The 24,865-nt window shown below is 32.4% G+C and overlaps 2 protein-coding genes across 3 annotated transcripts; one reads left to right on the top strand and one right to left on the bottom strand.

Moving 5' to 3' along the window:
• The first annotated feature begins 1,530 nt into the window (after positions 1-1,530).
• LOC130800534 (RHOMBOID-like protein 2) lies at positions 1,531-6,913 on the top strand. The gene is made up of 5 exons (XM_057664125.1): positions 1,531-2,220; positions 4,265-4,428; positions 4,563-4,726; positions 5,638-5,888; positions 6,546-6,913. The coding sequence occupies exons 1-5, from the start codon at positions 1,928-1,930 to the stop codon at positions 6,655-6,657; spliced, it is 984 nt and encodes a 327-aa protein (XP_057520108.1). The 5' UTR covers positions 1,531-1,927; the 3' UTR covers positions 6,658-6,913.
• Positions 6,914-9,504: 2,591 nt separating this feature from the next.
• LOC130800532 (uncharacterized) lies at positions 9,505-21,320 on the bottom strand. 2 transcript variants are annotated; one of them, XM_057664123.1, is made up of 15 exons: positions 20,705-21,320; positions 14,805-15,186; positions 14,608-14,712; positions 14,448-14,510; positions 13,402-13,888; positions 13,204-13,244; positions 13,039-13,107; positions 12,862-12,962; positions 12,221-12,299; positions 12,027-12,125; positions 11,865-11,933; positions 11,651-11,700; positions 11,287-11,368; positions 10,220-10,314; positions 9,505-10,107 (listed from the first exon to the last, which is right to left on the bottom strand). In XM_057664123.1, exons 1-15 carry the CDS (start codon positions 20,971-20,973, stop codon positions 9,990-9,992), a joined length of 2,109 nt encoding a protein of 702 aa, XP_057520106.1. In that variant the 5' UTR covers positions 20,974-21,320; the 3' UTR covers positions 9,505-9,989. The 2 variants fall into 2 exon arrangements, with proteins under 2 accessions (XP_057520106.1, XP_057520107.1); XM_057664124.1 differs by lacking the exon at positions 20,705-21,320 and adding an exon at positions 16,112-16,920.
• Positions 21,321-24,865: the final 3,545 nt, after the last annotated feature.

The raw sequence follows: 24,865 nt of genomic DNA, 5'->3' as shown, positions 1-24,865 counted from the left end.
TTTTGATCGATCCCTAATGATTTTCATAAGGAAAATCCTCTTTGTCGCCTTTAACTCTTTTAATTCAAACTCTCCCTTCGACATATCCTTCAGCTTCTTCGCCTCAAACATACCACAAGCATATCATCAACATATAGCATAAGAGATAACAAAGAATTGTTAAGAAACTCTTTTAGGTAAACAAAACAATCATATTCGCTTCTTGCAAAACCATGTTCAATCATACATTAATGAAACCTTTTGTACCATTGTCGGGGTGATTGCTTAAGACCATATAATGCCCTTTTCAACAACACATGATCCTCTTTACCCTCAACAATATAACCATCGGCCATCAAATTGCCTAATATAAATTTCTTCTTCTAACTCACCATGCAAAAATGCGGTTTTAACATCTAATTGTCCCAACTCATAATCATTAAAAGTAACAATAGTTAAAAAAAAAAGCATAAGCGGCCATATCCTCAAAATCAAATTTCTTTAGAACTTCAACATCGGGTGCTTCAATTTTTTCCTTGCCAAACCTAGATCGTCATCTTCAAAACCCAACCAAAATAGAGCCTTAACGTGTCTCTTAGGTCTCCTTTGGACAATACTTCTATCTTGCACTATTGGTGATATGTCCCAAGAGGTAGTGACCTTCCAAGCTCAAAAGTGATGTATCCTCAAAAGTAATTATTTTGAGTTCAAAGGGAATGTTTTAATTAATTTATTTGGACTGTTTAGATCAACTAAATATTGTCACACGATGAGACCGTATGAAAGTGAGAAATTAGAGGCTCACAAGAGAAGCTGTTTGATTACAAATTGTTGTACGAGGCGATCTCACTATGTAACGCGTCGAATACATTGGTTAAAAGTCCAAACATAAACTCCATGTTTAGAGGTCAGTCTCATTAGTGAGGGTGTGTAAAATAAGGCCAGACCGGTGGTCCGAACCGAAACTGGTTGAGACCGGACGTAAATAGGACTAGACCGATTGCATTCGGTCCAGGCTCCCAGTCTTACGACTACTTCATTTCGGATTTTCGGTCCGATGTGGTCTAAGCCCGAAAAAATTTGGGTTAGATCGAATTAGACCTAATATATATATATAATTTCACTATAAAACTCGCATTTTTGAGTTGAATACTCCAACTAATACAAATTATGAAAATATAAAATTTCCTAAATTATTGTGTGAGACAGTCTTAACGTAATACACGTACAGCTAGTCTCTTGAGAGACCATCTCGTTGAGAGACAAATCTCAAGTCCAGCCCATTAAAAATTAATGCCTATTTATCGTATTCTTAATGCCTACTTACATTATCCTTAATGCTTACTTACCGTATCCTTAATGCCTACTTTCAATATCTTAAATGTCTACTTACATCATTCTTAATGCCTACTTACAATATTTTAAAACATATATATGGGTCGGTTCAATTAGTAATGGTCTTTCAAAGAGACCGTCTTTTACAAGAATTTATGATACACTAATAACCCAATTAATACAATTCTTAACGTTTAATCTCCTTATTTTGGGTTCCTAGTAGCTCTCACTTTTTTCACAATTTCTCGGAAGATTTGAATTTGGAGTTGTTGACGACTAGCTAAGCGAGTCAGCGTGCCCAACTCAGCTTTCTCCATTATCATCCTTAACAAAATTGTCTGGAAAGAGAGGAAAAGAAAGAAAAACGCGGTAGGGACACGTCACACGCTATTATCATGCTTAAGTTACTCTGTTTTGCCTTCTATATCTAACTTCCTTTACCACAAATCCTATTACCAGTTACTACTTACTACTTACTACTACAAACCTCCATTAATTTAACTCCATTCCCTCCACCATCTTCACCTTCTCCCTTCTCCCTTCTTCAACCCAATCAACACTTGCTATCTTTTGTATTTTTTGTATACGATTTCCAGTTCTTAAACAAACAAAAATGGCGAGCAGAGATCTTGAAAAGAATAGAGATGGCAACTACAATAATTACTCTAATTACCCACCTCAATCTTCTTCATCTATCTATCATCTTCATTCCTCTGAAAGACAATGGACTTCTTGGTTGGTTCCCGTGATCGTTGTTGCTAATATTGCTATGTTTGTTATTGTTATGTTCATCAATAATTGCCCTAAAAATCACTTTGGTTTTGATACTTGTGTTGCTCGTTTTCTTGGTCGATTCTCTTTTCAACCTCTCAGAGAAAACCCTCTTCTTGGTCCTTCTTCTAACACGTAAATTTCCATCTTTTTTACTATTTATTTTGCTTTATTTTGGTAATTTTGCATTAGGGTTTGTCTTTTAATGTGATTTATTTGAATTTTTGTGAGTGATTTATTGTGGGTTTTTGAAAAATTGATTTGGGGTTTTCTTTTTCTCTTGCATTTTGTAGTTTTCATATGGGTTTTCTATACTATGCTTGAATTTTTATTTTTTTGATTTCTTAGTGGTTTTGTAATTGCAAAATTATTTGATTATTCTCTTAATTATCCATAAATTTACAGCATTTTTGCTTGACTTTTATTGCTATGATTGTGGGTTGAGCTAAGCTTATTTATTAGATTTTGACAATTGTTTTCTGAGAGAGTTGATTTGTTCAATTTGGGTATACTGAGCCCTGCATTTCACCCAATAGCTTCTAGGATTTTACATAATTTTAACAATAGAAATCCAATTCTTTGTGATATTAGGAGTTTTTCTTTGTTATGTAAACTGTTTTGTTTCCTTGATCTTTATGTGTTGATGCTTTTGATTGATTTGGACGGTCGGGATCATAATCAACTCATTGAAATGAGGCTGTCACATTCAAGTTGATCTTATTGATGCCACCCATGTGATTGATCCTCAATTTTTGCCTTCCTGAAATGGGAATAATTATTATGAAAATGCTTCCTCTATTATCTGAAATGCTTAATGTTATTTATATTATTATTATTCAAGCTTATTTTATATATTGCGGCTAATGGGTAAGAAAAGATAGTCAAATAGATCTTGTTTGAATCGTATAATTACATATTTTCATGATATTAACTTTTTATAATTTTTAGTTAAGCATAATTCTGATCAAAATAATACATTGAATTACCTAAGAAGTCAAATTACTTAAAAAGTCAAATCTAACAAATAAAATAGAACGAAGGAAGTAATTGACATTTTGTTAAAACGCAAACATATCATCATTTTGAAAACGTGCTCTCTTGATCGTAGTTAAATTTGTCGCTTGTATTTTGTAAACATTATAAAAGCATTATAACTTCTTGGATTTTTGTGGTTATTTGGTTGAGATTGAATTTTCTTCCTTTATAGTAAACATGCCAAAACGCCACTATCCCATGTGGTTGAGTAGAAAAATCAAATTCTTGCAAGTCAAAGAATTTCTGTTGAAATAGATGTGCGTTTATGGAAGGCATTTGTAGTATGAACTTTCTAGTTTGAACTAAGTCTGCATGAGCTGATGAACAGTGAACTTACTGAGGGATCTCAGAATGAACTCAACATAGCTAATCATTTCTTACCATTAAAGACTATGGAGTACAAGTTTAGATCTAGTTCAAAACAATCCCCCCTCTGTTCCGATGAATTAGCCCCATTTGATTTTGACACACATATAAATTATGTATAATGGATTTAAGTATTGGAGTATTTAAAAATAAGGGAATATTTATGAAGATTAAAAGTGATGAGGCCATGTCTATAAATAGAAATTACAAATTCATTGGGACCGAGTGAAATGAAAAATCGGGCAAATTGAGGAGTAGTGTGGTATCTGTTGTATAATAGGATATAGTAAAGATTATTGATTGGGTCATGCATCTATTTTTATTTCTTTAATAGGATAACAGCGTGTATATTAAATGGAAGGATACAATAGGGTACCTTCAACAACAACAACAACAATGGCAAAGCTTTAATCTCCAAAAGATTTGGTTGGCTCCACGTACCAAAAGATCATAGGGTAGCTTCAATGTGTACAAACTATGTCTTTTGTTGTCAAATTCTAGTGTTTGTTGATTTAAGCATTGATTACAAAAGACGGTTGATTTTGTGATGCAAAATAGTATCTTTTCTATGAACACTTGAAAGTTTGTGAATGTACTGATATACTTACCAATGTAACAATTTGTCAGTTTATTCGCTTTTTGGATTCACGATTCGCTCAAAATGACCATAAAATAAGCCTAAAACTGAATATGTTGCTATATTTTAGCTTACAACAAATATGTATCCTGTTTAGAAATGAAGATGTCCTTATTTTGTTTTGTCCCAATTGACTTGTAGATTAATGAATCTGGGAGCTCTTAAGTGGGAGAAGTTAGTTCAACATCATCAAGGATGGAGACTTATTACTTGCATCTGGTTGCATGCTGGTGTAATCCATCTCCTCGTGAACATGTTGAGCTTGGTTTTCATTGGTATTCGCCTTGAACAACAATTTGGATTCGGTATGTTTTCACGCCCAAAACCATAAATAATGCGATGTATTTATCTTTTAAATCAAGTTTACACCCTTGATTGTAGTTATAAAGGTAGTTCTACCAGAATGCCAGTTACTTACGATATTTTTGTCTTGTTGCAGTGCGAATTGGAATACTCTACTTAATTTCAGGAGTTGGTGGATCTGTACTATCTGCACTTTTCCTTCAAAAGAGTATATCTGTGGGTGCCTCTGGTGCCTTGTTTGGACTGCTTGGTGCAATGCTTTCCGAGCTTCTTACTAATTGGACAATCTACGCGAACAAGGTAAACACTTTGTTTCTTTAGAATTTTCCGGACTATTCTTATCATTATAACTACTTTCGGAGAATTCGAACTATACATGATAATTCAGTAATTCAAACAGAAATATTCTTTTCCAATCCAGATTACTCGGTTTGATGCAAACAGAAATTGACCAGAGCCAAATTGAATTCAAGCTAAACTCTCCATGTAAAAATTTAGTGTGTTAATAGATTGTCACAAAACCTACCTGATTTAATGGAGCCATTTGCATTTCCAATTGTTAGGCCATGACAATTTGTCACATAATCACCACGTAAGCCCAGTCGTATGGACATACCCACGGGGCACCGATGGGCTTGGGCCACAAACCCCATGGGTAATGAGCATTGACATGTATACACACTTGATGAGGTTCACTCTTTCGCAAAACCATATGTTCTAGCCTTATAGGAAGATTACCCACCAATAGAGGGGTTCAATTGGGTTATCGGTTCAATTTCGGATCCAATGTTTCGGGTTAGTTCAAAATCGATTCTCTTGCCCGCATTAGTTTTTACTTAATTATAAATTTGCTTTTAAGTTGGGTGAAATCGGATCGGTTACGAGGTCGGGAGAATATCGGATCGTCGGGTTTGTTTTGAACACCGCTACCCACCAAGCATTATATATGTCCATAACCCACCATTTTATTGATGTGGGTCCGTGGGATATTCCTCACATGTGAAGTATCTCCAGCACCAACGTTAATCGAACAATAGGTTCATGTTGTATAGGAAACTCGTCCACTTCAGATGCATAGGTGGTCACTTGTATGTACTCAAGGATGAACATAGGAGAATGCTATGCATGTAAATGTAGTTAACAAAGATATAAGATTCAGAATTTTCAAAATAATATTGTACTGAGCTCTGCAAACGGTTGTGTTCTTGCAGGCTGCTGCTCTCTTTACACTTTTGGTCATGATTGCTATCAACTTGGCTGTCGGAATTCTTCCTCATGTTGATAATTTTGCGCACATTGGAGGGTTTATATCCGGATTTCTTCTTGGATTTGTGTTGCTCATACGTCCTCGTTTTGGATGGCTTGAGCGTCACCAACTGCCAGAACATGCGCGTGTGAAATCCAAATACACGCCATTCCAGATTATTTTTTTCTTTGTTGCTGCCGTGGCATTGATAGCTGGGTAAGACTAATCCATCATTTATTGATCCAAATTTTCCATTACATGCTAGGAAGATTGAACTGTTACGTGTTATTTGCAAACACTTGATAAGTCTTTTTTTTAAGATGTTCAAAAATGGGTGTAGTCCTTTCGATGAAGATCATACGATGTGTCCCTTTGAAGTTCCAGCCTTTTCTGATTTTTAGTTTAGTGACATATAACATTTCAGTTATAGTAAATGTCGTAATAAAATTGGCCATTTGTCCGATACTTCTCGAGTTGAGGAACTCTTTGGCCGCGCTCTCCTCTATGGTATGAGTTGCTGCCTTCCTTCCCTCTCAGACCCTGCTCATAGTTTTTATATGGGCGGGTTACAATGGGTATGATGATGATGATGATTAGTTCGATACTAGCTATGAACTCTGAAGTGTTAGGACACATGACAAGACAAAATGAAGTACCGGTTTCTTTTGAGGAAACAAAAAAACTGTTTCGGTAACTATGATCCTACAATCTTTTTAGAAAATCAGGCAATTAACTAACCTAGTTCGCAACAATACGAGAAAAATCTTTCGATTTAGTCCTGCTGTATTTTGTTCGACACTGTATTTTGTTCCGTATAGATTACGAGATCAGTCAAGTAAACGTCATGCTTATCGAGTTGTTGTTTCACTACAGATTTACTATTGGATTAGTAATGCTTTTCCAAGGGAAGAACGGGAACGACCACTGCAAATGGTGCCATTACCTAAGCTGTGTGCCAACGTCAAAGTGGGAATGCGGAAACTGAGTAAACGCTTGAACTCATACGCCGTTCCTAGATTCATCGCCTTATATTTTTTTCACCTTTCCCGCCCTTCGATTTTCATTTTAGAGATGGATTTGTTGATCATTGTATATGAGTAGATAGCAATACATAAAGGGTATAGTTTTTTTGATCTATTAATAAGTGTGTTTATATTATAGAACGATAGAATTATTTACTAAATGAACAAAGCTGTGTGAATGTTGTTGATAATATACTCGTATGTTTCTGCCTTGAGCCATTACATTAAATTGGACGTTGATCGAATATGTTGTTGCTTTGAGTTCATGCTCATTTTTGGCGTTATATTCGTATCATTTGATTCCGCTGTCTTAAGCATATAACGTATTGTGGTTACGACTAGACTTGCACAATGATTTTTGGCTATCAAGTGAGTCATATTAAGCGGGTTTTAAACGGGCGAAGTTTTGTTTGGATTCTTCATTTACATAAATAAATAAATAGTTTCGTATTAATATCTATAATTGTAAGTAAATGATTTTTATAATGAAATTTTTATTATTTATTAATGCAATTTAGTTCAAGTTAATTTGATTTATATGATAATGTAGCAATATCTAAAAGACAAAGCGAGTATTTGTACCAATGGTAAACTTTACATAGCTGCCTTTAAATACTACTCATATCTTTCTATCTTTTTGATTTTGCTACACCAAACCCTGGAGCACTTACTTTGATTTATATGTAATGTAGGAATGTCTAAAAAATACAGAGTGAGTACTTTGTTACTAAAATCCTAACAGATTATGATAAAAATTGTAAAAGATTAGAAGTTACATAGTCTTTAGTTTCGAAATTCAATGAATTAATAATAAAATGACTCACTAAATCATATGCGCTTTCTATTTATGTAAAGTTCCACATAATATTAAGTCAATTGAAAACAATCTCTTTATTAGTGTTACTGTTACACTAATAAAGGTAACGTTGCTTATATTTGAACCCTCTACATCCCACTCTATATGAGGAGCCACTTATGCATAGCATTGACATAATATAATATTGTAAAAGAGTAAAAGTTAATGATAGTAGAGAATTTGGGAGCAGGGGAGTGACATTAGTTAGGCTAATTAGATCTTAACAAACACAAATTTCTTCTAGTTAAGGTACCCACTATAGCAACCCAAACCTATCCAATCAACGAAAATTTGAATAAAATAAGATTATTTAACAACTTAATTTCAAAAATAGGCTTCGTGAAAACTTAATTCCCAAAATAAGCGTCCGTACATCCAAACCTAGCCTTGGAGTAAGTCGCTGTTACTAACAGCGAAAGACAAAAAAAAAAAAAAAATTAAAAGTCATAAGTCGCTGTTACTAACAGCGACTTTAAGGTTAACTGATCAACTCCTTAATCTCGTAGGTTGGAATGAGGAAGTAACTAAGAACTGAAACTTAAAATTCATTAAGTCGCTCTTACTAACAACAACTTAAAAAAAAAATTATTTTTATTTTAATTTTTTTTTAAGTCGCTGTTAGTAACAACGACTTAGTCCAAGGCTAGGTTTGGATGTACGGACGCTTATTTTGGGAATTAAGTTTTCACGAAGCTTATTTTTGGAATTAAGTTGTTAAAACATCTTATTTTATTCAAATTTTCTCCAATCAACCTGACCCACGATGGGCCTTGCTAGTAAAACTATAGTGCATAGCCGAAACCCTTTAGACATTTCTTTTGGGGTAATGCTGACCGTCCGGTGTCTCATGTGCAGCATATCTTTTGGTCGAATTGATTTTTTCATACTAAGGCTTCTGCTTTGGCGCGCTTAGAGACCTCATTTTAGCCTTGGCGGACTTGGTAGAAGCCATTTATAGCTAGGACAGTCATAGGAACCACCATGCATGCTTCTTCAACCATCACTTTTGGTAGGAGTAACAATCCTCTTTTTGTACTACCCCTTAGATGCAGTCGAGCAGTACTGTGGGCTACTTTCTGCTGTGTAATATGAGCAATACTGTTAGTTTGGCTTATTTCACTTGATGCAGCGCTTTGGACAATTTGATAAGTTTTAGAGTACTTTATGTTAGAGTATATAACATATGTTATATATTCTAACACTTTAAGGTGGTATATTTGTCGCTTAATTGGTGTGATAATGTTAGCAATACAACAAAATGATGGGAGTGTTTAATGAGGTTTTTCCTTGTGAGAGTGTGATGGGGTGGTATTCCTGTGTCAATCTCAAGAACTTTGTTTGTCCGGTCTTTGTCTGTGACATATGTTCTAGTGGAGGGCGTTGTGCGTGGATCCTACATTGGGTCATCTATTGATGAACCAAAGTTTGGTCTATCTTGGTTCATAGAGTTCATGTAGGCACTTGGTTTTGAAATGTTCCTCTAAGGTAATAAGCAAAGCAATCAAGTCAATAAGGGGCAAATTTATATTGAATCAATGCTGTCATTTTACAGCATTTCAGTTATGGGTAAGACCATATACCAAAAGATACTAATTTATGTGTCGATTAAAGTGATAAACGCTTTTTTGTTTGGCATCGAATGTTCATATCTTTATCTCTACATTTTTTAGGTTTTATTACCTCTCTATTCCTTAAACACAAGTGAGCATAAAAGTTGAGATTTTTGAATATCATAGTAAAGTACAAATTTTTATTCATAATTGACTTAAAATTGAGATTTTAAAAATCAATTTACTTAATTACAAGGCTACTCTTTCATTCCACCTATTTTGCCCTATTTATTTTTGGCACGAATATTAAGAAGTTGAGAAAAGTGAGTTAATTAATAAAATGTTTAAAAATTAGAAATAAAATATAAAAAGTAAAAAGCGAGATTATATTCCGTTCATTGAAACAAACTAAAATAAAAATTAGAGCAGATTCATCAAAACGGAGGAACATAAAGTAATTTCAACCCATTCAATATTTTTGTTACCACTAAATGACACCAAAACAAAGCAAATGCTTGCACAAAATGCTCATAAAGCTGTAGGCGATATTTCAGCCATTAAACAGCTAATTATTCTCTATAATAAGAAATAATTCCATAGCCCCAAAAAATAATAAATCCCTCTAGACTGTTAAATATTTGCGCTGATACAGCCGAATCTAATACTATCCATTATATACGTGAATGAAACATTCAATTGCCAGAAACGTTTATAAACTTTCGACAACTCGCGCACACGGCACACAGCAAACAGCAGTAAAGTGATTATAGGAACCACAATTACCGCATAATGAACCAACTTTCAGGTGCACACATTAGGCAGACAGATCGGTAAACTCTTTTCGTGCAGCTCTTTATGTAATATGCTCGTAAACACACATTGTGTATTCCTATGATGGTAAGGATAAGCTTTTTCGAACAGGAGGGGTTGCTGATGTAGTGTTACTTTGAAGTATTCCGGTCATTCTCTGAATAATGTCTTCAAATGAAGGGCGCTGCTCTGGCTTGCTGCTCATTGATTATTGCGTATGCGTATGATGTATTCAGTTGTTCTGCTACTTTGGGTTTCAACAACTTTAAATTGAAAAGATTGGATACAAGGAGGAGAAATAATGCTTACCTTTGCCAGCATTCTTGAATAATTGATGAAATGCGTGGATCAAGGCCTTCCGGTAGGTCTAACCTTCTATCCATGAATCCTACTACTCCAACAACCTTTCCAAATGAAAAGAAGACATCAATAAGAAATAATTTTTTTTTTCGTTGCATTTTTATTTGGAAAAATTACCGTGAATAATACAATCTTACGTTAATTTGCCTATAATAATATCAAATTTTGATTAACCATGAATAACACCAACTAAGTGGGTTTTTTCCTAGAATAATATAAACTTTAGTTTGTTAACTAATTTACCAATTTTTTTGTCATATAATCTCCTATAGTTTGATTTTTAACTTGTTACGGATATTTTAGAAAAACACCCCCTAGGTTGGTATTGTTCATGGTTAATCAAAAGTTTGTATTATTATAAGAAAATACGCAAAAGCTTGTATTATTCCTGTAATTTTTCCTTTTTATTTTGGTATTGATAGCATAATTAGAGGCTCCCTTATCGCAACCTCCTCGTGATGAAGGAATTAGTCTGCCTTCTTTCCCACCCTCCCCAGACCCCAAGGGTGTTCAATGGGCCGGGCCCCCATTTTGAGCCCTTATCTGGCCCGTTTTCAGAAGGGCTTTGTAAGGGCCGGACCAAAAATGGGTCTGGCCGAAAACGGGTTATACTATAATTAAAATGAAGTTATAAAAAAAATTTAATAAGGGCCGAAAACAGGCCTTTGTAAATAGCATAATTAATGTATAATTTAAATATTATAAATGATAATGTCAATAAAATTATTAATATTTTTTCAATTTAATTATTATACATGATAATTTAATTGTTATAAATTGATAAATAGGGATGAAAATAATTATAATAGTAAAAAAAGGCCGGGTTGGACTTTGAAAGCCCGGCCCATTTAAAGCCCATATTAATTTTATAGGGCCCTTATCAGGCCCATTGAACACCCCTAGGCAGAACTCATTGGGATGATGATGGTGATATTGATAGCATTAACTAACATCTTCTCTAATTCATATTGAGATGCAAGAAATAGGGAAAAATTTGAAATGAGGAGAGCATGAACCTGCAAAGCATTTAGATTATCCCAAGGGATTTTCACCGTTACCAGTTCCCATAAGATGACACCAAAACTGAACACATCTGACCTGTTCAAATCAAACAAGTCAATTCTTTAGTAGAGCCAGAATAGTGTTTTTTTCGCTAGTGACATAAGAGGAAGTCGGGCAAAATCATAGTTCATCTTTTATCTTCATTTCAATATGAATAATCGTATATCTCAAGTCATTTTAGAAGGCCTAGCTTCCATAGCAATCTCTGAAGTAGATTTATGCAAACTAATGGATGAAAATAGAACTTCAGAAGAAGTAGATTTACACAACCCAATCGATGAAAATAGAATTTGAGAATTTTCAGGAAAAAATGTATACTTTTCATTGGAGGGGTCATTCCGCAAGACTTCTGGGGCCATCCATTGAGGCTGCATGATTATGACAAAGGAATCAAGTAAAAAAAATAAATTTTGAGTTACCATACTCAAAAGGAAAATCGTAGTAACTAAGACCACCCAGACCTAGCGTTTGGTCCATTTTCATGGTGGGTATTGAAGATTGAACTTTAAATTTGAATTGAAGGATATCTTACAGTTCCACCTCCAGATTTTGCCGTCAAGAAGGTTGCATTCTTCAATTTTGATAACCCAAAGTCACCCACCTAATAAAGAGCCTTAGAGTGAGCCATGTTTTGAGTTTCAACAACTTAAAGCGTCACTGAAACAACAGAGGAGTGACATTCAACACGCAATACCTTCACATTCCAGTTCTTGTCAACCAGCAAGTTTGAAGATTTCAAGTCCCGATGAACTATAGGAGGGTTTCTACGATGCAAATAGTTCATGCCCCTAGCCTGCAGCCATATAAAGAGTGAGAGATGCATCTCGTGCTTAAAATAAGCGAGGACAAGACAAGAAATAGTGTGTTTTAATCTGAGCAAAGTCGTACAACATCAAGGGCCATCCTCAACCGCCGTTTTAAATCCAACACCTGATTGCTTCTGTGAAGTATCTTGAAGAGACTTCCCCTGTAAAATTGAACAAATTTTAGTTCTAGTAGCATGCCCAATCCCTGAGCGGCTGAACCACTTATCTTTTACAATAGAAGTATTATGGCAATAATAGCATGCGGTGTTGACAACTTGAAACTGTTACATTTACACACATCTAATCACAGCATTCCTCCAAGAAATATTCTTTCTAATGGAGAACAAGAATAAAGCACCGCACTCCGTAGCTATATCTTCAATATGGTTCATGACAAAACACGAGTAACCATGGGAGACCTAGAACAAAAGATGTCTACCTAAACTAGTTTAGGTATTACTTCCTCCATCCCTAAAATTTTGGTACATTTTACTTTTTCATGCTGTCCAATACATTGATTTAATAGTTAATACATCTAATTATACATTATTAAAATTATAAAAAGTTGATATTAATAATTCTTGAATTGAGATGAATCAAACGTAATCCCACTTGCCTATGTTTTAACTTAAAGATTAAGAATAATATACTACAAATTAAGACCGATTGATTAATAGTGCCCAAAAAACAATTGTTGCAAAATACTAGGGATAAAGAATGTACCTCGGAAGAAACTCGGTAACAATAGCAAGCCGTTCCTGCGAATAGCAAGCTCCCATGAACAGCAAAACATTTGGATGCCTCAATTTTCTCATTATGCAAATCTGCAGTCACACCTTATAAGATTTGACCTCATTTCTACTTGAGATTCATGAAAAGCCCACATCTCAAAATACTCACCTCTTTTTTGTAGTCCAGTAAAGTTCCCTCGCTGTAATCTTTACCATAGTAAACTTTGATAGCAACATCCTACGTAGCAGGGGTAAGATATTTTGATCTTGGAAGCTCTATTGTTTTCTTCTATATGTCAAATAGCTCAAGATTCTAGACTAAAGTTGAACTTACCGATCCATTCCAAAGTCCATGATATACCACAGCATAAGAACCTGAAAATTAAAACAAGTAACTGCTTATGTAGTTTTGAGACCTCAATAGATTAACAGATGTACTTCCGCCTCACAATCATGAACATTTACGGCACCACGAAGGAGATTGATGACAACATGATATGTGAAAAAAAAAATGATTCAATGATCTAGTTACCTTGACCAATTTCCTCACCCAACTGTAGGTCCTCCCACCGAATATCGGAATCAACCATTGAACTTGACTCACCATCACCTTTGCTTGAGGAGCTACCAGAACTTCCAGCGAAGTTGTCCCCTGAGCTCGGCAAACTTTTAGCTCCTGCTTGTCGTTCGGCTGCATCTTCTGTTTCTGCAGGCTCTACATCTTGCAAGGAAGTGGGATTTCTAGGCTCTTTAGAACATTCATGGTAAACTTCAAGAGAAGGAGCCTTTTCTAAATCATATGACTTCTTATTTTCGTTTACATGTGCAGTTTTACAAGGAAAAGGGAAATGTCTGATATCACAAGTACAATTTTCTGAATTTTTATCTTTTGAGCCTCTGGTAGAACATATCTCATTACTTGTTTTTTTCCCTAGTCCGTTTTGTACAGCTCTGCAATCACATGTTTCAGCATTGGTTCCAGCACTCATCTTCCGGAATTTTGCCAATAGTTTTGCTGCCTGCATGAATCCCACATACACTACTTATCAGAAAACTCGTTATATAGGTGAATACCGACTTGAATTCTTACCAAGATTGCATTCCGAGTTGTACAAACACACAGTTTTATCACAAAGAATCATTATATTTGTATCAATTTTAGACCTTAGTTACACATAACGGATAGTGTCAAATAATTCAAAATAAAAGCAGACACTTTATTCATGTATGATTATCGATCACATAGAGCGCTCATTTAACAAATAGTGAGGCATATCTCTTAAAAAGCTCACGTGACATTCACAAACTAACTTCTTTTTTTGAATTGGCACAAACTAACTTCATTAAACAAAATGTAGAGGATTTATAGTCAAGCATATGTTATGTAGTCGTAAAGAGAATAATTCCAGCGCATATTCTCAGAAAATTGCATCCCTAGATAAATGAAGTATATTACTGTAGTTCTCTTCGAACACAATGAAAAATACCTCTGCAACAGGAGCATTTTCAAGAAGCCTGACAATGAGTAAGCTGACACAAAACTAGTCAATCACATGGTAAAAAAGAACAGAGATATACCGCTTTTACAGGTTGGGAAATCACTGATTCCTCTGAGCTTTTCCTTTCGCCGCAATTCTTAATCTGCAAGCAAGATATCAATGAATCACGGCACAAAATTATAACTATTTCCAGCATCATAGTTATACTCATGGAAAATGGGCAAGAACAATAAATATACATCAGTTTCCTGCCTATCTTGAGTCACATCATATGTGACAGATGTAAATCCCTCTCCATCCGTGAAATTGTCATCTTTGCGGATTTTTCCCATTACCTTTGAAGCCTGATCAACCACATTATCGCTCGTTCAGTAACTGTAACAGAAAGAAACACGTAATAAAGAAAAGAGGGTACGTTACAGTAATATGTAAGCACCAGATCCATAATAGAAGAAGCCATCTGTGGCACCGATGCAACCTGTGGCCTTTGTTGCCAATGAACCCTTCTCGTGTTATCCCGTGGTACCTTGCGTTGTTCCGAATATATACTATTATAGACCACTGCATCGCTGGAAACAGTGACAACACCAACAAGCTCCCCATCCTCATATAACGGGGTCTTGGTTACAAGCGCCATAAAAATCTCACCGGATCTCTTCTTAAAAGGGAATTGACCTGACCACGATTGGCCATAGAGCAACTTTTCCCTGATTTTGTTGATATATGGCACATATTCCTCGTCCATAAGAAGATCCTGATAACATCGCCCGATCACCTCATAGTCCTTCCATCCATAAAGCTTCTCAGCAGCACGGTTCCTGCAACACATATACATGTATAAAACATTTTTAAAAACCATCAAACTTAATAAGAGTAGTTTCAACGAATAGAAGACCTAGTGAGTGGAAAATTATAGCGCTAGTCGAGCATTCTCAAGCAAAAGAATCACACAACACCTAAAATGCCAGTGCGTACGTACCTATCCTCGATCCAAGAACACAAAGTTGCACCACTTTAGATTTCTAAACCTTTGTGACATGGAAGGGAAATGCCATCTACTTGAAAACCACTACATCAAATTTGATGTTCCTTTTTAACTATAGGTAGTAACTTACTAACTTGCACTCCTCGTCGTCCCAACACTCGAAACCTTATATTTTGGAATCACATTATATCATATAGCCTTAAAATAACAGTATAACATCTTGGTGATAGTAAATCAAAACTCCATTAAAGAATCATTGTTAGCTTCAAGAACCCAACATTCATTCAAAATCTTCAACTTATAGAAGTATCCTATCTGAAATAAAAGTCCATCACTGAATGCAAGAAGCTGAATAATTGGTTACAACTTCATAAAGTAAGAAATTAGCCATTTTTTCAATTTTCATACTGTTTAAAAGAGCTGTCTTCATCCAATAAACAAGACACACGAGAAATACTCAACAAGACAAAAATCGAATATATTTAATACCTATAACAGGAATTTCAATAAATAACTACAGTTAAAATGTGTAATTCTTCTTAAGTTAATCTAACTATAAATAGAAAATACCCAATTTTTCAAACTACCTAAATTTGGAAATTTCTAACCATCATTAAATATTCACAAAAAACCACATATAATTCCCATCTTTTGATGCAATAAATTGCAATCCTACAAACAATCATAATACCATTATCTAAACCAAATTCAGTTGACTAATCAGTGAAAAAGAAAAAGGACAACAAAATCCAGAATACCAGTAAATGATCTCGCCAGAAGAAAATCGAGTCACGTAAACAGAAACATTGATCGATTGAAGCACTTGACTGTAAGGGCCACTACTCTTGAAGTTTCCAGGAAACGTCATCTTACCGGAAGATGACGTCACATCACTACCACCAAGGTCGTGGAGTTGAGCTTTGAGAGTGGCTTGACCCGCTTCCAACTGAGCGCATCGATTAACGAGGAATCGGAGCGTATCCGGGTTGGAATCGTCGGAACCCATTTAAGCCGGAGAATAATTACCGGTGATCGTTGAAATGGTACCAAAACGCAGCGCATAATGAAGCTACCCAACCCACATTCGCTCTTCCCAATATACGACTTTTTTTTATTTATTTTCATATTAAAATGTAAAATAATTAGTTGTATTAATTTAGATAATTAATTAATGATTGCTTGTTGCAGAGTAAACAGTGAAATTATTAATAATTTTATTGTTCCAAGATGTATTTTGTACTTGGAGATGATTAAATTATTTATTTAATGTTAGAGGAACGAAAAGGGAGATGCCATCTGGCACGTGCTGGCCGAGAGAAGCAAGCAATGAGAATTCAGACTCGTGCCTGCCTCTAGTGTTTGGTTAAAATCTAGACTAAAAGTGAAAAATGATATAAAATACATAATGTGAAAAAATATTACTATAATAAAATGAAAGTGGTAAATAAAATACTTTTGCCAAATGGCCAAATAAGTCAAATTATTCTACAAACTATTTTACTAAATATCTCATTTATAAAAAATAGTTTTAATGTTAATTTTTACAATATACCAAATTGAAAAGAGCACAAAATAAGCAAATTATCTAGGACAAAAAGTAAATATTTAGAGAGAGAATGAACTTTATAAGTAAAGATGTTCAAAACTGATCAAACAATTTGATATTTACCTGACCTTGTAATCGAATTTGACTTTTACCTAATTTTAAAATAATTTTATATTATGTAATAGTCAATATAGACACAATATTCGATTTTGAACCAACTAAAATCTTTTGATCTAATATTGATAACATATCATAAAAGAATATACCTCTATTTGTAAGTTATTTGAAAAGATAATATGAGGATGGAGACCAAGACTAAAAACAAATATAATAAAATCAGAAAAAAATTCGAATGCGAAGATTCAATTGCTATGGTTGAATTAAAAGAAGAGTAGAAATTCTAAAAATTGTTTTTATTTCCAAGAACAAAAGATAATTTGTTAGATAAAAGGAATACCAATGAAAATGAGCTTGTTGCTTTTTATGGATTAGGAATTTGGTAATGGAAAAGCACGAAGTAATATTATCATTTAGGGATGATAATATCTTAGATTTAAGTCAAGTTTACTAAAATGAAAATTTAGATATATTTATTATTTATAGACTTAAATTTAAATTCAGAATCATAGGTTTGAAAATTATAGACTCAAACTCAAATTTATTGACTGTGATGAGTCTATGGTCTTTCATATTGAGGTTGATATCAACTATTTTAGTATGTGCTAAAACCAAGTAAGACTTTCTTAGAAATTTCGGAGCAGAATTTATTATATCCTAAGAAAATATACATATATATGAAAGTTGAGTCAAATTAAAAATTCCAAATGGAAAAAGGCACTTAAATGAGAGATTGTCTTCAACTCCCCACTATTTTGTTTTTTATAATTTTATAAAACGTTACTTCCTTCATATTACAATTTTGCTATATTTTTCATTTGGTTTATTACATGGGATTTACGGGATTAAAAGAGAAAATTATGTATTTAAGGTTCCTTCCAAGCTCAAAGGGTAAGATTAAAAACAATGGGCCAGCCAACTATAATTGCGGGCCAAGTAAACCAACTAGAAACAGCTCATACACAACTGCAACAACATCAGAGATCAAAATCCAGACAATACAAATTTTTGTATGAGACGATCTTCTAGAAATGTACTTTATATATGAGTTAAATAACTAATTTCATATATATTATAAGAATATAGACTCTATATTTTGGGTCGTCTCACCTATAAATAGTCTCTTCTAAAAATAACTCAACAGATAAAATTATCATATCAAGCAATCTCACTACGAGGGATGGTCATTCAAACCGGGTCAAAATATAAACCGAAATATGGCCGACCAAACAGCATATTAACTGCCAGAAGTCAATAGGAAGTAGTCTATCAAAATTCACATCCTTGTTTGGTCAAAAGGAGTAATAAAGTAGCCACCCAATAATACTTATTCTTTGGTACTCATAAGGATCATATGATCATACACTAATCTGTGACATGTGCTTTCATCACATACACTAACTATTGCCAAACTTTTTATTTTCCACAACGATTTCCATCGTTTAAATCACCTCTAATTTAAAAAAAAATATTTTAGGTTATTTTTTATTTTGTAGAACACTAACAATAAAATTTTCCCACAAAAATACGAGTGACTAATATAAAATTATTATAACCTAAATGCAAGTAACTCGTAGATAAATAGGAGTATATTTTACTAATAAAAGCAAACGCAAATACAAGTATATATTATATATGAAGAACGTAGTTTATTTTCAGATGTTTTAAATGTTATCGTTTAAAAGCTCTAACATTAATAAGTATAAATAAACAATAGTGTAGTAATGACTTATAGTAAAGTCATAATAATAATAATTACGATAATAATGATGATAACATTTGAAAATTTTTCATGAAAGTACATGTATGCATTTTGATAGAAATTGATATTAAGAGTGTTTTTTTAGTAATAATTAATAGTTAATTAATTATAATTATTATATAGATATAGATATTATTGTTAAGTTGATAAAATCAAGGCCTAATATATAAAAGATTTGTAAATAATTTCTTTATGAGATTGTCTCCCAATAAAGTGTTATTTTTAACATTTGAAATGATATATTAAACATTAAACAATAAAAAGTGAGTAATTTAAATACGAAAGTGAAAGTTTTAATCAATTTAAAAATAACTCACAACTTTGCCTTGATTTTTTTGTAGTGTGGACCAGTTGAAGCCATTATTCATGTTTGCTAAGTAGAATTTATTTTACTTAATCAATCTTTGAAGTTTAACGGAGTGTTAAGATGAGAAAGTTTTGTATGGATTTGATCCACACTATTTTAGTGTGCACCAACCTTAAAATATATTAAAATGGTAAGTATTTTTATTTAACAAGTATAATCATTGGGAAATAATAGTTATTACCAGGATGGTAAGGTTATTATTCGAACATAAAAACTAAGAGGGGCTAAGACAAATACGAAAGTGAATGTTTTAGAAATAATTAATTTAATTTAATTATTCACTCTAATTTGAGACACTCACAATAAAACAATTTAAATAATATTTTTTTATACTCCATTTTTTTTAGAATATGTTTATACGTAAAGAATATATATATATATATATATATATATATATATATATATATATATATATATATATATATATATATATATATATATATATATATATATATATATGAATATTGAATATGTAAAAGACACAGTGTGAGTATATAGTCAAATGGTAGACCTTGGTTACTCTAGGCTGCGTCCAATTGTGCTTAACAGGACATTCCCTCCAAATGAAGTTTTTTTAGTTTGCCTCCTAAAGAGGGAAATGTCCCTTAAAAGAAAACCTCGTAGGCAAGCCGACAAAATTAGGTAAATGGAAGTTCAACCATATTTAACTCCATCTACTTTAAAACCTAAAGTTTCATTACTCACTTTATCTCTTACAATTTAATACTTACTCTTTCTAACTATCTACTCCCTTTGTAGAGAGAGAAAAATATTGAATTTTTTTTAAAAAAAATGAATATTGCATTGGTAATAAATAAAGAAAAGAATGAATTGCTAATAAAATTAAAAGAGAGTTAAAATATATTGTTGAAATTAAAAATATAATAAGTCATAGTTTGAAAATAGAGTTAAGTAAAATGAGTGAGACATATCAAAAATGCAAAATGAGTGGAACGGAGAAAGTATTTTACTACATTAGTCTTATGAGTAGTAGCTTAGATTATCTTGTTTGAATCGTCTAATTATGTAATTTTATAATATTAATTTTTTATAATGCTTAGATTAAATATATAAATTAAATGATCAAAATTAAACATCGTTTAAAAATAAAATATAACAAGTATAACAAAAAGGAAAAATATACTTTTGAGAACCAAGGTTTGCCGAATCTAACAAGGGTTTATTTCTCACGACTAAACTTACATTAAGAAATAATCACCATCTATTATAGATAATTATAAGTATTATTTTTTTTGTTATCTACCGTACTTTTCATTGAAATTAATTTATAGTGGTATTTCTTTTACTCATTTGTTTTTATTTTATTTTCTTACTAAAAATTACACAATTTAGCAAAACGTTTAAGTGTCTAACGTGTTGAGAACAAACTTAACAAAAAAGTTTAACTGAATAGTTAACTCTAACACACTTTTCATACGAGTTTTCATACGAAAAACAATTGAGTTAGAAATGTAAATGTAAATGTAACACATTTTCTTTCGTATATACTTAACATAAACTACGTGAAAAAAAAATAGTAGTGAATACTGAATACTAACCAGAAAAAGATATGGGCAGATGAAATAGTGGTAACAAAGAGAGCATGACCAAGGGAATGTAGCAAACTACTATACGGCTTGCTAAAATTTCCCGAAAAAGGACGAGAATACCAATCACGTCCAAAATCGTCATTGTTTCTTGTTTCTTGTTTTTCCTTAAGCTCTTTAGCTAACTCCTTTATTTGAGCTTCCATGCTTGCATAACATGCTTCTAATTTCGAGCATCGTCGCACCAAAACTGAGTACCAACCCGGCTTTTTCTCTCCCATTTTCACTTTTTTTCGCTCCAGTATGATTAAAAGTTAAAAAAAAAATCAAAATAAGAGTATATATAGACTTGGGAAGATGAATATTTTAAAATGAAATAATGGGTTTTTGTTGGAAAAGGGAAATTGGGTGGGGGGTGATGATAGATAGATTTGTATTGGGTCTGAAAATTGGGAGGAAGATCAGAGGATGACATAAGACATGAGCGAGCAGTAAGTAGTAACCACCTGGCTTAAACCGGCATGGTGGAGCTAATTAGAGGAACACGCGTGTAAAATTGTTAGTTTTTTGGCCAACTTGTGGGCGAGATTTCGATTCTGCGTCTTTTTTCTATGACCGCAAAAAAGATTTCCTTTCTCTTTGCAATTTGCTGTGATCGTGTATTTCTATGCAGAATAGACCCTTTTTCTCATTTGTTAAGATTTTTTTTAAAAAAAAAATTATTTAGAAGAATTTAATTTTGTCACTTTCCGTTTAATTTGCCATTTTGACGGAAATTGACAGGATTAAATTATTCTAGATAATTATAAAAATAATAATCAACACTTAATAAGGATAGAAATGTCAAAATGGTGAATTAAACGAAAATTGATAAGAATTTGAGGGAAAATGCTAGAGCATTTAGATAAGGAATAAACCAAATGCTATCATATGAAATTTTCCTTCAATCTTTTCATGATTTTTCTATAATAATCACACCTATTGATTAACTTTGAATAATTTCAACTTTATGGGGTATTTGCCTATAGCAAACTCGGGTAATCGGATGACCTACTATAGCAAGTAATTTTTAAAAAAAAAAATTAAAATGACGAAGAAAATGTTAAAAACTTTTTAAGAACTTTTTACGTAAATTTTCAAAAATTTTTTCTAACTTTATCTTAAGTTTTTTTTGGTAAATTACCTATTATAGCAGATTATTCGGTTACCCAAGTTTATTCTAGGAATACCCCATAAAGTTAGAATTATTCATGGTTAATCAATAGATGGGATTATTTTAGAAAAATCATGAAAAAATGGATTATTTTTTTTTATTTGAATTTTCTCATTGAATTTGTTTAATTATTCATCGGATTTCATATGTTCTTCTTTAATAGCATTTACAAATTTTAGTGTCTAACTTTGACTATGATTTCTCATAGATATATATATCATCATTATCATCGTCTCAATATGTACTTTCTAAATATTAACATTTTAAAATTTTTAAAAACTCAAAATTAAAATTATTTAATTTTTAAGTTTGTATTAAAATTACCAAAAAAAAATAAATGAAACAATAAATGAAAACAAAAATAGTATTTAAAAACATGAATTTAAGGACTACGAATTTTAGGAACTTATAGTATGAGCTATGAGGTATGCATCTTGGAAAATTGTGATGTTGCTAAGAATCTAAAAGCTGTACGTGTTCAATGAATGCCTTTAAAAAACTTTTTGCTTCTTTTGTCCTACATCAATTGAAGAAGAGTAGACTCATGATAGTATGATTAAAATTTGAGAAGAGATGAAAAATGATAAATTATATCCACAAAAGAAAAATATAGTTAAAAATTTTTTTTTCTCGAAAATACGGTTAAAAAATCTTTTAATTCGAGAAAAATTTGCAAAAAAAATTAAAGTGAGACAAAACAAGACAAAACAATACAAAATAAATATTGAAACTAATAATACGACTACAAAAATAAAAACAACCATAAAAGCTAGATAAATAAATAATACATAAGTTAATGAAGCGTAGTTGATCTATCTCAAAAATTTTAATCTTATTTCTCTATTATGAAGTTAAGTTTGATAAAATATTAACTTGACCCATAAAATCGACTATTAACTGCATCATACTAATAGGTTGACCCAAGGCGTGATATTTTGTAATCGACTTGAACTTAATTTAATGTTGACCTACTACCCGACCAATATAAAATGATTACGTTAGATTTATAATCGACCGACATCCAACTCAACATCGACCCATACACGATATATGTGATGAAGCTGACATTAACTCAGTAGCTATTCTACTTCTTTCGTTCATATTACTTGCACCAAATCAATTTAAAAAAATTTTATTAATCGATTTCGAATGTGAGATATCGGATTTTTCAAATATTTAATTTGAAATTTTCAACTTATCCTCATTGACATCGAATATCAGATATTTGATCCGAATTTTTTCGGATATCAAATATCAGATAGTGAAAATGCCAGTTTTAGGTATCGGGTGTCTGATCTAACTACATCAAATCAGATATCTGAATTTGCTCACATCTACTAATTTCCATCTACTTGTACTTTTACCTTATTCTCTGATATAATCCAATTTAGTTATCCAATAAAATATAACAAAAAGAATACTATGATTTTTACACCGCATAAATAAATTTGAAACTCACTTACTCTTATTAGTATGTACTTCCTCTGTCCTTTTTAATTTGCACGTCTTTTTATTTTAGTTTGTCCCACTTATTTTGCTTTTTTTTCTTTTTTGGCAATAACCCAACTTTTTTTCTTTAAAATCTCACCCATATATTTTAACCATTTATTTCTATCATCTATTTGTTTTTTATCTTTTCTTTAATCAAATTTTACTTTGCATTAAATTTCATTCAAAATATTTTAAATGCATTCTATAACCACAAAGAGAGTTCTACTAAATCCTGATATTATGACACATGTACAATTATTGTGACAGTTGAAAAACATATGAGTGATATGTCAAGAATTTGAGTACGGAATAAGCCAATGAAGAATAAGAAGCCAAAAAGAGAGTAAAGAGTAAAGAGGTTGCGTCATATGCGCTCGGACATCATGGTGGGCGATGATCTACTTCGTGACAAAAGCAAAGGAGATAAGTATTGATCAAAAACCAAGACCGGCCTACAAGGGGCAAAAGAGGCATGTGCACCGAATCCATTTAAAAAATAAGAAAAATGACGCTTTAATAGTTTGAGACATATAATAGTATATTTTGTAATTAGAGATCATATTTAATATTCTGCCCCAAGTCTCTAAAATTTCAGGGTTGGTCCTGATTAAAACTTTACTTGAATTTTCAGCTTTATATATTTTGTTGTCTACCTGAACTGTAGACCACGTTATCATTTTGTTTCATAGCCACATAAGTAGGGGTGTGCATAAGTTGATTGGACCGATAGTCTAGATCGAAATTAGATGGAACTGAACTTGAATTGGACCAAACCGAATGCATTATGTCAAGTCTCCAAATCTTATAAATTAAGGGTTTCTATGTAGTCTGGTCTAACCCGGAAAAATTCGGTTTACGCCGGAAAAACATATGGCTTAATAGGTTTTTCCATAAGCAAGTTCACAAAGGCATTTGGCTGATGTATCCTCGAACTTCTTCTTCCCTCCTCATTTTCTCTTCATTAATTTCTATGCCATGCCAGCTTTAATAACAATATATTATTGCTTTTAGAAGTCAAATACACTCGTAAAATTGATTTCATTCACTGTGGTTATTTATAAATTATAGCCGCTAAGTTTTAATTATTTATAAATTATAGCTCCAAAATTTATAGACAAATGTGTATTAAGCTAGTTATAGGCATTGCTGGTGGGTTATCATTACCTTCATATGTAATTGTTTACTTTTTAACAAGTTCTTTTAGATGCTTCAAGTAAACTACTTATAATTTTTAGTTTTCTTGATTTACTTCTTTCTAGTCTAACTAAATGATATTTGTCTCACATAAATGGGAAAAATTGGTTGTACAACAAAAATAGACTCTCAAAATCAAACCCTTTTATTGTTTGATACTTTGGTCATGATATAACGCGTAATCACAATTTAATTCATTGTTTTAGAAAAGATTTATAAGAAGGGTTAAAGATTGTGCGGAGTATATTTCCTTTTTATGACATCCTTGAGGAGAT

The sequence above is a fragment of the Amaranthus tricolor genome, chromosome 14 (assembly GCF_026212465.1).
Source record: "Amaranthus tricolor cultivar Red isolate AtriRed21 chromosome 14, ASM2621246v1, whole genome shotgun sequence".
NCBI lineage: Eukaryota > Viridiplantae > Streptophyta > Magnoliopsida > Caryophyllales > Amaranthaceae > Amaranthus > Amaranthus tricolor.
Note: the sequence above shows the minus strand (reverse complement) of the source record. Positions and strands in the feature narration are given on the sequence as shown.

Coding starts and splice junctions, on each gene's coding strand:
- LOC130800534 (XM_057664125.1), top strand. CDS start 1,928: ATGGCGAGCAGAGATCTTGAAAAGAATAGAGATGGCAACTACAATAAT. Junction 4,429..4,562: donor TGAACAACAATTTGGATTCG/GTATGTTTTCAC, acceptor GTCTTGTTGCAG/TGCGAATTGGAATACTCTAC. Junction 5,889..6,545: donor GCCGTGGCATTGATAGCTGG/GTAAGACTAATC, acceptor GTTTCACTACAG/ATTTACTATTGGATTAGTAA.
- LOC130800532 (XM_057664123.1), bottom strand. CDS start 20,973: ATGGGAGAGAAAAAGCCGGGTTGGTACTCAGTTTTGGTGCGACGATGC. Junction 12,300..12,861: donor GTTACCGAGTTTCTTCCGAG/GTACATTCTTTA, acceptor TCAATTTTACAG/GGGAAGTCTCTTCAAGATAC. Junction 10,108..10,219: donor ATTCAAGAATGCTGGCAAAG/GTAAGCATTATT, acceptor ATCAATGAGCAG/CAAGCCAGAGCAGCGCCCTT.